General features: G+C 45.1%; 1 protein-coding gene across 9 annotated transcripts in view; it reads left to right on the top strand.

Annotated features, from left to right (window-relative positions):
* The window catches only part of DENND1A (DENN domain containing 1A), a 342,814-nt gene that overhangs the window by 179,043 nt on the left and 150,723 nt on the right, over positions 1 to 13,048 (top strand). For all 9 annotated transcript variants that reach the window (XM_061604516.1, XM_061604517.1, XM_061604515.1 and 6 more), the window contains 3 exons: positions 1,388 to 1,468; positions 6,432 to 6,485; positions 12,529 to 12,639. In XM_061604516.1, coding sequence (XP_061460500.1) covers positions 1,388 to 1,468; positions 6,432 to 6,485; positions 12,529 to 12,639 — 246 coding nt within the window. The remainder of the gene's footprint in view (positions 1 to 1,387; positions 1,469 to 6,431; positions 6,486 to 12,528; positions 12,640 to 13,048) is intronic.

Below are 13,048 nucleotides of genomic sequence, written 5' to 3'. Positions count from 1 at the left end.
AGAAGTGACATGATAGAAGTCCATAAAATTATTCATGTTGTGGAGAAAGTGGATAGATAGAGAGAAGCAACTGGATGATGATTGTTGCAATCTTCGGCTATGGGGCGGTATAGAAATTTAATAAAATAAAACAAATAAATAAATTCTGGGTCTCAACAAGATTTCTTGAGAGATCACACAGCTGCCTCTTCAAGGCTGCTGGTGCTGCTCCTTCTCACTTGGATGCAACTATCATCACTTGTGCTGACCCCATCAGTTACCTCTGGTTAGATGTGATCAACGACGGGTAAGAATTGAGTATAGAGGATAGTTGACCAAACGCCTGTGAGCATCTTGTCCACATCCTGAGGCCGCAGTGACTGAAATGGATCCCACCAAACCAGACAAGATGGTAATTTGGGTAGCTCTGTAGAAACTGCCTTAACACATAAAGGACAAAGTCTGCTTCAACAGTGTCCTCCAGAATCAGACTTGAGAAACCAGGAGTGTGCAGTTCATAGAGAGGAAGAAAAATTGTGTGCTTTGTGTTGACTTCTGGCTCACCATCAGGGTGGTAAGAAAATCACACTTCCCGCTCCCCAAGCAGTGCAGGCTAGCAGCTCATCCAGTTCACCAATATCCTCTCAACCTTTCCCAGCTTAAATACAGGCATGGGGATTTTCTCATAGGAGCTTCCCATCACGTTAAAATACCAGGAAACCCTTGTCGGTGCCTCAGAGCTTCTCACAGCTTGTGAAGCCTCTCTTTGCAGGATGCTTCAGAAGTTTATCTTCTTTTATTCTGCTGCTTTTGAATTGAAGTGGATTTCCCCCCCAAAAAATTATAGTGTCAAACCATTCTTCAAGTAGGTTCCTTGCATCTAGAAGCCTTTAGCCCTTCCTCCTCTCTGCCCAGCACATCACTATGTGCCTATATGTTGGATACCAATACTGTAAAGTATATTTTGTGCTATCATGATGGGCGTAGTGTGTGGAGTGGGGGTTGAATATTGCAAAAATCCCAGGCAGAGAGTGGGGGGATGTGTGTTGAGACACATTTCAGCAACCTTTTCATGCAGTCTCTGTTTATCATCGCTGTGCCTCCAAATTCATAATATATTTTTCTCCTATGTGAGTGAAAAGTTGCCATTGCACCAATCAGGAAAATTATGCTTGGGGGACATGCAGTTGAGGTGGACGTTGGATTTCCCCCCCCCAACAGTGGTGGCTTCAACAAGTTAGACTCCAAGCCTGTCTCTGCATGAGTCTGCCCTGGATTCCGTTTCTCTCTGTGGCTGGGTGGGTGTGTATGACATAGACAGACACTCTCTCTGTGCCTGCAGATCAAAGTGGTGCTGCTGTAACCACCATGCTTTAGAAGTTACCTTCTAACTTTTTTTTTGTTCTAGGACAGCCAGTGGTATGAACTCCTAGAAACACTTTACAAACTACCCATCCCTGAGCCAGCCACATCTATTCATCTCAGTGTGGTAAGTAGCCCACCTAATATATTTGCAAGGAATCATTCCTTAACGCAGCAGCACCTCAATTCTGGAACTTCCTGCTTGTTCACATTTGGCAGGTGCCTTCACTGTGCTGTTTTAGACACCTGCTGAAAACTTTTCTGTTTCAGCAAGCCTATGCAGACACATGATTTAGTTATATTTGTTTTAAATGTTTCACTGAATATATCTTTGTTTTTAATGATGTTTTTTGTAAATGATTTAAATTTGTGGATTGTAACCATGTGTTGTTGTTGTTGTATATAATGGCTTTTTTTTAAAGAAATGAGCTCAAAGCAACTTACAAAAAGAATAAAAACAACCTAAAATACTCACAAAATGCATAAAAAGCAAAGTCCAACCCATCCTCACCTGACTAAAAAATTGCAGAGAATTAAGCTCCAAAAGCCTGCTGGCTTTTTATCTGGTGCCTAAAAACAGATAGTGGTGGCATCTGAAGTGCCTCCCTGGGGAGAGCATTCCACAAATGGGGAGTTACCACTAAGAAGGCCCTGTTCTCATCTCGCCACCCTCCACTCCTCCCTTTATGTATAATTGGACTCGTACACCACTAGGGCAATATTTTTTTTGAACAGCAGCGTATCAGTTTTCTAAACAAATAATATAGGGAAACTGTGAAGCCACTTACTGCACCCACATACCTGAGAGCAAGCCCCATTGAACTTTGTGAGACTCTTCTGCGCAGATGCGCTGTAAGTCCAACGGGGCAGAACACCCAAAGCTGCTTCTCCGCCCCCCCTTCTAATACAGGAGTCTGTTCTGGTGTAACATTTGGAAGTCTAAGAAACTGTTGGGGGCACCACAAAATACCCATTTCGTAGAAGAAATATTGACACTGCTCAGAACCCCCAAAATGGCCAATACACTTTCACCTTCCCAAAAAAGTTAAACACAATATGTATATTAAAAAAGCAGACACTCTTCCCTGAAAAACAAGGAGACCCCAACAACAAAAAGACAACCCCCCTCAACGGAGAAATAAAAATTGGGTGCCAAGTGGTGCCAAGTGGGGTTTTCTGAGAGCAGCATGATGCACATGGGGACCCCAGGTCTAATAAATAGCCCACCCGTCTTCAAGGAGCAGCAAGAAGCAGCAATGGTATCAGAATAAAAGCCAAATCTTGTGGAAAGTCTAAAAAATAGTCATAGACATTGAAGCTCTCAGACCTCCTCCATTTCCTTAAACCTCAACCTGCAGGTGCGTGTCAAAAGAGACAAGTGTCTCAATGTGTTTGAAAACTTCTTTACCCTTTAATGCAGAGGTGTGGGAAAACTCTGGCCTGTGGGCCAATCTTGGCCCACCAAGCGACTCCAGTTTGGCCCATGAGGCCATTTTCTCCAGTCCACACTGGCCTTTCAGTCAACTGACATCACTTGTGATGTCAGTTAACGGGTGAGAGGGCAGGATTCAGTTCTGTGTTGGCTGTGGGTGCCTGTTCCCAGCAGGATTGAATCCCTGCTCCACAGTTGACGAGTGGGTTTTAATCCTCAGTTTGGCTGCGGGCGCATGTTCCCTGCTGAGGACTAAGCAAGCTTCAGCTGAGCGAGGGAAGGGGGCCTTCTCCCTCCCCCAGCCACTTATTTTGGGCAAATGAGGCTGTTTCCTAGGCCTGCTTGGGTCTGTTCCCAGCCAGACTGAGCACGAAAAGTCCCCACTTCAGCCCATACCAAGGAAGCAGACACAGGTTTTTTTTCCTGGCATCAGCAAGGGAGAAGTCACTCTCAGAGCCAGTGTCTGCAAAAAGCAGGTTTTAAGCAGTTATAAACCTCCTTTGTGCATATGTCTGCTCTGAGGAGGACTCCTCTCTCCCACAGCAATGCAGGCTTCTTTCTCCCCCAACCCCACCTCACAGATGATGAGGCAGTGAGAGGGGAAAAAGTGCTTTGCCAGCCATTATGTTCGGAGCATCCCAAAGCGCTCAAACATAGGGCCGGAAACACCCCTTGTTCTGTGGGCTTTTGACAACCCGACTGTGACCCATATGATGTCATAATGGTATCATCTGATCCTGGTAAGGATCTGGCCCATGGAGCCGAAACAGTTCCCCACCCCGGGTTTTCAAAGACTCCTCCAGAATTGTCCCCCCAGTTTCCCTGCTGTTTAAAATGGGGTACATGGATAGCATAGCTCAGCGAGGGCACTCTTGACTTGCTGCTGAGATAGTGACCTGATTTGCACGTAATGCTAAGCCAGAGCATGGGATTTCGGAGAGGAGGCTGCAGCCGCTTTTGAGGTCCTGCTGTGAGCTAAGCCACGGTTTATCTTAGTGTGCTGTCAGAACCTGATCTTGTAGTTTCTCTCGTTCCAGACAAACCACAAGTTGTAACCTGTAGGTTTGTTTTGTGGCTTAGTTCTGGCTTTGGATGGCATACTAAGTGAAACTGTGGCTTATTTTACAGAAGTGGCAGGACTGGAAGAGGAGCAAAGTGGCAGAGATCTTCTCTCTGAAAGCCCGTGCATTCACACTAAGCCATGGTTTGGCTTAGTGTTACGTGCAAGCTGGATCAGAGTTGGCACATAGAGAAGAGCTGGCTTCTGAGGATTGGTTGGCCTTATTGAAGGTTTGTAGGTGAGAATAGGCATATGAAATATGCCAGAAGACTATGGGGATCCAGAGTGTATGCTGGAACATAAGCTACAGCATCTTCCTGGTGTTGTGTTCTCCCTCCACACATCCCAAAAAAGTTAGGGACTGGGTTCTCCAATTCTGCACCTGCAGTCCAGAATAGAATTTCACGTGTAACACTTACAGCGGTCTTACTTCAAGGGTCTTTCAGAGGTTTTGTACTGAGACCTTGCTGTTTTACAAGATAGTCCATTAAATTGCAGAGCATTGAAGCACTCTGGAGCCCATCTTGGTGAGGACAAATTTGGTGGGTTGTCAGGTGACTTTACTAGAGCTTTTTGAGTAGAGCATGTCAGGCCTCTCCACGCTGATGGTTAAATTAGAAAGAGTTGGAAAAGTCCACCGCTCAGCTTGGAGCTACCTTTGTTCTCCTCTCTTCCCAACCCCCTCCCCCTGCCTGCCCCACAGTTTCCACACCAAGCGCTGGCTCCAAAGGGTTTCCTCCTATTGCTTTGCTCCGTAATGTCAGTCGACAGGTAGGGAGCTGTTCAAGCTGGTGTAGGAGGCATCGAGGAAAGCTGCTGTCTGGATGCAGAGGACTGGCCACCTTGCAGGCAGGGTGATCGGTTGGGATGTTTTGGCCATTGTGTTCCAGCACACTGACAGAATGCTCTTGACCTCCTTTTGTCACGGACTTTTCACGGGCAGTGGAGCAGGGAGAGGATATCAAAACAGGGCTCAGAGGCTGGGCTTGTTTCTGGCTCTGGCTCCCTGTTTCCAAACCATATTATGAATCTAGCTTCCCACCATGTTCTGAGCAATACATATGCCTTTCCCAGTACACTCACTCTCTCTTCCTGGCATTCTCCCTCTTGTCAACCAAATTAATATAGTGACAGGTTTGGAGAGCGACAGCTGCATTTGTACCTGTTTCTTCACCTCTCATAAGCAAAAGCTTCCTTGGCCACTGAGTGTTTCAGTCCATATGCTATTTGCAAGGTGCTGAAATGTCAGATAAACAACAAATATAGGACAGATTCTGAGAATCCTCATAAAAACACAATACCCCAAAAGGAAGCAAGGAGGATACGAACCATTAGTATCTGACAACTGTGAAACTGTTCTATCACTTTATATTATTTTGCATAATTATGAACATGATGCTGTTCTTTTCATCAGCATCCGACTGAGGATGAAACCTGATTTGACAGAATGTATACTTAGGAAGAGCACGATTGTGCTAATCTTATTGTTGTCGATTCTGGGGAAATGGTGTAGATGTTTGAAAAAGAGTTAATAAATAAAAATGCCAGTTGTGCAGGTGTCCACTTGTCCTGTTCCTTATGCATAACTTTAAAAAGCAGTGGAAGGCTCTGAAACGCTGGCAGTGGGAATCATTCCTACACCCACGTTCCGCAGATTCACTAGATGCTGCTAGTGCAGTTTCAATTTTGCCCACATTCACCTTGAAATGGAAATGGACTGCATTCAAGTCAATTCCGACTTACGGCGACCTTATGAGTAGGGATTTCATGGTAAGCGGTATTCAGAGGGGGTTTACCATTGCCTCCATCTGAGGCTAGCCCTCCCCAGCTGGACAGGGTCTGCTCAGCTTGCCACAGCCCCTTCCTTGTCCAAATTGCCAGCTGGGGGGCAACTGGGCTCCTTGGGACTCTGCAGCTTGCCTACGGCTGCACAGGTGGCAGGGCACGTAACCCCTGAGCCACTCGCTGTGGGGTGATCTTTAGCTGGCCCTTGACACCCAGGAGACACAAACGGGGATTTGAACTCAGTCTCTGGACTCCCAGCCAGGCTCTCCTCCCCACTGGGCTATACCAGCTGTTACATTCACCTTAAGAACCACAAAGTGTTCTTGCATGTTGCTTAGCTTTCACCGTGAGCAGAACAGCTGGTTTTTTCATATACTTGGCATGGCTTCCTTCTGCCTGCAGAAGGATTACTGTGACACTCCAGAGCTTGACCTGCTACGCCAGACTGAAGCTGAGTTCTGTTCTAGAGACAAAACCACCTTGATTTTTCTTCACCAACTTTGCAGCCGCCGCCACAGATGTACCTGTGATGCAAATGTTGGGAAGAAATGTTTTGAAATAAACTAAGCATCGAGCCTGCTTGTCTTGCAAGGATTTTGGCTAGCAACAAATTGGTTTCTTGGACAGCTGCTGGCTGTTGTAACAGAAGGGCTTTGGGGTGCTGCTTTGTTTTATATGGATGGGTTTAGCGTTTTGTTTTAAGTGATGCAAGTTCCAAGAGGTAGGATAGAAATGTTTTAAATAAATGTAAAATGTTTTGTGCAGTATTTTTTAAAAATGTGTTTTTTTTTCCTGCTCCCTCCCCTTTCTTAGCACTCTTATTTTACTGTGCCTGACACCAGAGAACTTCCCAGCATACCTGAAAATGTGAGTAATACTCTGCTCAGATGATCATGTAACACAGATCCCAATGGGATTTTGGAAATCACACATTTATGGCGGGGGTGGGGGTGTCAGGTGAACAAAAGACACATGGAAGTGTCAACTTGGTTATGTTTTCTGTGCTGCTCATAAATTGTGAATACGTTTGTATTCACTAAACACACTCGGTACGGAGAGTTCGAGCTGTCTGTTTGGACAGCAAAGACAAAAACCTTTTCCTTGCTTTGGTGATCCTAAGAGAGACTATTCTTTTTCTTCTGTCTCATTCAGTTGGGTCAACAATCCACTTCTGCTACCATTGGCAGGGCAAGTTCTCCTGTGCCTTGTTGAAGGGGTCACCCATCAGTGTCATGAGTGCTACCCTTCTCCCTTTTTCAGGGGCATTAATTTTCCTGAACTCTATAAGGCAGCCACATAATCCAGCCTACATTTGGTCTGTACGGACTGGACGTTGAATGCAATAAGGAAGAGCAGATTCTGTACCTGAATGTCCCTAGAGAGACATTTCTTGCAACAGTCATAATTCAGTGAGGATGGTGATTGGGGGGCTGCATGCTTGTGCATACATGCATACACACAGACAAACACACATGTGTGTGTTGGTTTCACAAATATAGGCCCTTTTCTGCTGGCAGGAATTCCAGTGTATGCATCAACTTCCCATTACATTTCAGCAGTAGATGTTCTGAATGCTTGTGAATTAAAGGACACTATAAAAACTGACTGGCTTTGGGACAGGAAGACTTGGAAAGGACTTTAAAAATGTATGTTCAGCTTGTGGGGAGGGTGCAACTTTGGTACTTGAAGATCTGTTCGTTTAAAGTGTGCATTTGTGGCAGACGGGTCGGGAAGAGAGTTGGAGAATGAATTCTACAGATCAGGGTGCTGTCCATGATGTTGTCATTGAGGAGTGTGAAAGAAGTTGCCTTAAAAATGCTGAAGCCCTGCTACGGAAAACCAACAGAACAATGATGAAAACATAGCCCTATAAACTTTTATTTGGCTTTGCACATGTGGGTCTTGGAGCGAAGAGAAGCAAATGCAAAACAAATGCAGAGGTTGGCTGCTATGTCCTTGCTGTGCTGCTGCGTCCTCCATGTTCATCAGTTTCCTACTCTGAATGCTCCCTAGCTTTCTCTGGTCTTGTTCTCCTGATGTTAAGCATGCTCCAGCTTGTACAGCACCTTGCACACAATTGAGATACAAAGACATTCAGTAGTATCCTGCATTAGTAAATCTTGCACAATAAATCCAGAAGACTGTGCCAACAGCTTTAAGACCAAGAAAACTAAATTATGTCACCAACCTGTCGCCTGTAGGCACCATTGCACCTTTGAAGGCCTTTAGTCGTGCCCCCAGCTGGTAACCCAGGATCTCAGCTTTCATTTAAAAAAAAAAAGTCTCTAGCCCTCCTAGAAAGAATGTTATGGAACAAAATGTGCAGGTACCCTTCTAAGCAATTTATGTGAAATTAGCCAACCTTGTTGCTCCTGCCTGTCATTTTTATTAGCTAATGAGTTAAGTCAGAGCTGTGATTGATAAAGCCAGTTGTTTGGACACCAGGCAATAGGAATCCCCGAGGTCCTAAAGAATTCCTGTTTTGCCCTCTCTTTTAGGCACTTTTCCTGCTTCTGTCTTTTCCCCCCTTGGAATCTCCATAGCTTGCTCTTCCTTTTTCTCTAGCAACTAGGATGCATCTTTCCTGCCCTGGGTTCACCTGAGATCTGGTAGTGCCTAGAAATTATTTTCTGCAAATACTACTAACTAATATGTGGTTGGTGAATGTTAAAGAATCCCCTTCCCCTCCTAAAAGCAAATGTGAAAACTTTACAAAGAGTGTTAGGAATGTCTCCTGCTTTGCAGGAGCTAAAGACCAGAAACTTATTAAGCATTCACTGTATAGTTAACTTACAGTACAGCGGTATACATGTCTACTAAGATGTAAGTCTCTTTGTGTTTAATGGGGCTTCCAGGTAAGTGAGTACATGATAGCAGTCTAGGCTTTGGTTTAGGCTTGGCACTGAGAAAAAACAGGCTACTTGTGCTTTTAACAGCTGTATGGTAGGCAGAAATTCAACAGGTCAATCCTTTTCTAATATGGAAATACTATTATGGGAAAAGCTTCACCATGACAACTCTCTAATTTTGTGTTATGCCACGCCTCCCATGGCCATTTTGTGACTGGTGCCCTCAGCAGTCACTCAAATTTGAAATGTGGGCAAGGCATGAAGCCAAAGAGTAGAGTAATACTGGAAGGACTTACTTCTGACTTGTTAACCTTTCAAGCTTGGTTACAGATAAAATCTACAGTGCATTTTAAACTTCATTCTAAACTAGGAACTAAATCTACAGTTTTAGCTAGGTTCAAAGTCAGTTAATCAGACTTAATTCCTGCTGAGTAAACCTCAGTAACAGGAAAAGTCTATGGCAACTGATCCAAGCATTATGCCCTTGGTTTAGCTTTAGGAATAGAAGGTGCATACCTTCTCTCACAGCAGTTGAACTTTCGGTTTGTCCTCTTGAAATCCTCCATCTCTGGGCGTTCCTTTTCACGGGAACCTCTACGCTTCTGTGCCCAACTAGCGTGGCCCTTTCCTTTGCTTTCATGTACTCTTCCCTCCTAGCATCGTGGCACACTCTTCTTTTTCAGGGCCCTTCCATGCTGCACTTTGTCACTCTCTTATGAGGGACGCGATACCCTCTATGTATCACAAATTGGCACAGACACTTTGGGCAACCTTCCTTGGGGTTGTGCCCAGTTGTGCAACCCCATTGCTGCTGCTAAGGTATAAGCAGTGGAAGCTTTTTGGAGAACAGTGCATGAGTCAGTTGGTTTCCCTCTCTGGCTAATCCCCAGTCTCTCAGGAGTGGCAGCCTTTTATCTAGAGGAAAAACACTCATATATAAAACCCCCTATATGTTACTATATCAGTGTCTCAAAGAACTGCTGTCATGCTCAGACAATTTTTACAAAGCCCCAAAAGCTCATCAAATCCCCATTAAACTGTCAACCTTCTTTTCCTTTTATTTCCTTCTGTCAATGTCTTTTTTTGACCAAGTGGCATGGTGAAGCTTGTTCAGCATAGCAAACATAAAAGTGCTCAGCAATCCTTTTTTTTTGCTGGCACCCTCAATTCCTGCTGCCATGGGTGGGGCCTGGCCTGACACATACCTCCAAATCAGCCTGCCATCACATACGGAACTACTTTGCTTTAGGGGCCATGTGTAGTTACAGAGCGCAAGGTGGGGTGGTCACCTCAGGTTGTAGATACTGAGTGAGAAGGAGGGGGGCTGTGTCAGGACCCTTCCTGTCAGGATCCCACCTCAGGCCACCACCTGCTAGGATCCCGCCTGTGGCTACTGCCTTGTCACGGTCCTGGTTTTTAAATGGTTCTCTCACAGGCTCTAGCAAAGATCTCTCAAGATCCCACTGCCAGGCAGCACCACCAGTCACTCCCAGTAATTCAATATTGCCTTGAGACTGTGCCTTATTCTTCTCCTGGCTTATTGCTGCAGTAGGGCCCCGCTTATACGGCGGGTTAGGGACTAGGCCCCCGCCGTAAAGTGGAAATCGCCGTAAAGTGGAACCCATAGACTATAATGGGGCCGTCGCGTGAAAATGACGCGAAAATGTCACAAAATGCCGCAAAATCGGCTTTAAAAAGGGGAATTTCCCACCCCCGCATTAGCGGAACGCTGGAATGCGAGGCGCCGGCAAGCGGGGCCCTACTGTACTTTGTGTCTGGGTTCACTTGCAGGCCACAACCCCCCTGTATCTTTGTGCCTATAAAGAATACAGCCCTGGGTTGCTCTGGATACCTGATGATGTTACACTATCTCTTCACCGCTGCCGCCATTGATACTGTTTCCCAACCTTGGTATATGCTCTGCCCACCCTTCTGGTCTGTGTAAACCCAGCCAAGGATCAGGTGTTTAAGTAAACCAAGAAATATTTATTTATATACACAATATTACTTAAAGGTATAGTCAACAAGCGTGTGGTTTCATAAGTTGCGTTACTCTTTATGTTTCTAGTCGTCAATAACCTGCCTCACTACCAGCCTAATCCAATCTAACCCACAACACCAACCAACAGCCTCCCTCAGAACTCTCAACCAACTGTCATCCTCTCATTTATACCTTCAGACACTTAAACGCTCAGCCAATCATAATACAACATTCTCCAGCATTCCAGCCCATATACTCCCCCCTCTCACTCAGTCTACTTACCATATATACTCTAATAAACCTGCACTTACCATATTTACAGTATTATAAATACTGGGGCATCACAGGCTGGTCCGACAGATCTGGGGCACAGTCCACTGGGAGATCTTCTTGTGCAAGCCCCATTGAAATAAGCACTTTCATGCCTGACCTATCCCTTTCAGCTTTCAGTTGTAGCTTGCGCGTGACAGTTTCCCAGTGGATTGTGTCTCATCTTCTGGGAGGAAGGGTGGGATATAAATTAAGTAAAATAAATAAATGTTACTTGGAGGGAGGTGCCGAGCTTGGATTTTCCACCCCCAATACCACAGTGTCTTGGGCAGGTCTGTAGTGACATCCACATGCTCAGGGTTTTTTTTCCTGCTATCACCACGCCCCAAAGCAGCTACAGCTTCCAAACGGCTTCTGTTTAGACACAAACATCTTGCTAATCAGCACAGATGGGACAAGAACTACCGGAAAGGGGGGGGGGGAACATGCCAGTTGAACAGGGTTTTTGACAAAATCTGTTCTCTCTCCCCTCCCCTCCCCCTCTACCTGGTTGTGAAAGATCCCTTCCCACCTCAAACTGTCTAATAAGGCCTGAGCGATGCCAGTATACTGCCATGGCCTTTATGAACCAATGTGTGTTTGTTGTTGCATGTAATTTTTTTTAAAAAAAAGCACAAAGCACAACAGATCTCTGCAAAGCCCGTGCTTAATTTTTTTTTGTCTGTAGCTTTTCCTTTGTATCTGAATAGCAAGCTGTGGAACATATTTCTGCACAGTATGAAGCTTCTTGGCAAACTTCTCAGGCCAAGTATTGGGGGATTTTAGAGTTATCTTTGGATCTGTCAAAAGTGCTAATGGGCTCTGTGAGCTTCTCCTTGATTCTACATCCTGTTTGCTCTTTGTTGTCTTTTTTTCCCCCTGGGGGGTTTCATGTGTGTGTGTTCCCTTGTTTACTCCATTTTGTTAAGGGTTAAGGTCCCACTTGAATTCATAATGAGGCTAAATGTGCTTTTGTTAATGCACTTGCTTGTGATTGCTCTTTACCTTTACTGCAATATATTAATACATATAAAATATCTGCTTGCTTCTTGTCAAAAATGTAATGTGGAATCCAAAGTATGCAATGTATGCTTTTCGTTTGGAAAATCCTAAGTGTGTATATATTTTAAAGTTCTGCTTGCTGAGTTCTTGAGCCTGTCATTCATCTTGGCTTGGTGGCCATCCATACAGCTGTCATTCCTGATCGCTATATTAGGAAGCTGCTGCTTTGAAACCCAGCAACCCAGTCCTTGTCTGGGATGCGCTGACAATGGAGTCAGTGGAGCGATACCTGTGCTCCACATTTGGGTGTGAAAGTCCACAGCGAGAAGAGTTAGAGGAGCGTTAGAACCAGCTTCAGGCCAATCCTGAGCCCTTTTGTGCTTGCAGGCAATGGGCAGACCTGATGGGTAGGTTAAGACATTCCCATCTCCAAGTTTTGGGGTTGTCTTGGGTAACTCTAAGTAACCTCTTAATCTCCAGCTGCAAAGCCTGTGCTGCTGTCAGCAGCTGTTCCGGTGCCACCTTTGTTGTTGTTAATGCCTTCATGTCGATTACGACTTATGGTGACCCTAGGAATCTTTTTTGGATGTATTCATAGGGTTTTCATGGTAAGTGGTATTCAGAGGTGGTTTACCATTGCCTTCCTCGAAGCCTGCAGCACCCGGTATCCGCAAATATAATAGCTATTCTGAGGGCCATTTATTTAACACTTTCTCTTAAAAAAAAAAAAAAAAAGCATAATTTTTGTTCTTCTTTCCTTCCTTCCTAGAGAAATCTGACTGAGTATTTTGTAGCGGTGGATGTGAACAACATGCTGCACCTCTACGCCAGTATGGTGTATGAACGCCGCATCCTCATTGGCTGCAGTAAGCTGAGCACTGTAAGTCCATGAGGAGGAGTTGCTTCCTCCCTTTCAGTCTGCAGGGGAAGTCTCTCTTGGGGCACTCTGGAGGAGCCATTAGCAGTCTGATAGGCCAGTCTGTATAGAGCCATTTACTGGAGAGGCTTGTAGTGCAGCAGATGAATTGTGGGCCGAAGCTTATTTCACCTGCCCTTGGGCCAGCCTCGCTCTAGGGGCCTGTCTCACTGTATCCTTACAGGATAAAATGGAATGACCCCTGATGCACACCCCCTGGAAGGGAAGGTGGGATATAAAGGAAAGGAAGGTGCCGCCCTGGACTCCTGCTGGGAAGAAGGGCGGGAGATAAATCAAATAATAACGAAAATAAATAATAATATAAACGTGAAACATTTTTTAAAAACTTTTTAGTTTAGAAACAGTAGTTATC

This window comes from Rhineura floridana, chromosome 20 (genome assembly GCF_030035675.1).
Source record: "Rhineura floridana isolate rRhiFlo1 chromosome 20, rRhiFlo1.hap2, whole genome shotgun sequence".
Lineage (NCBI taxonomy): Eukaryota > Metazoa > Chordata > Lepidosauria > Squamata > Rhineuridae > Rhineura > Rhineura floridana.
This window is presented reverse-complemented; position numbering and strand designations above follow the sequence as displayed.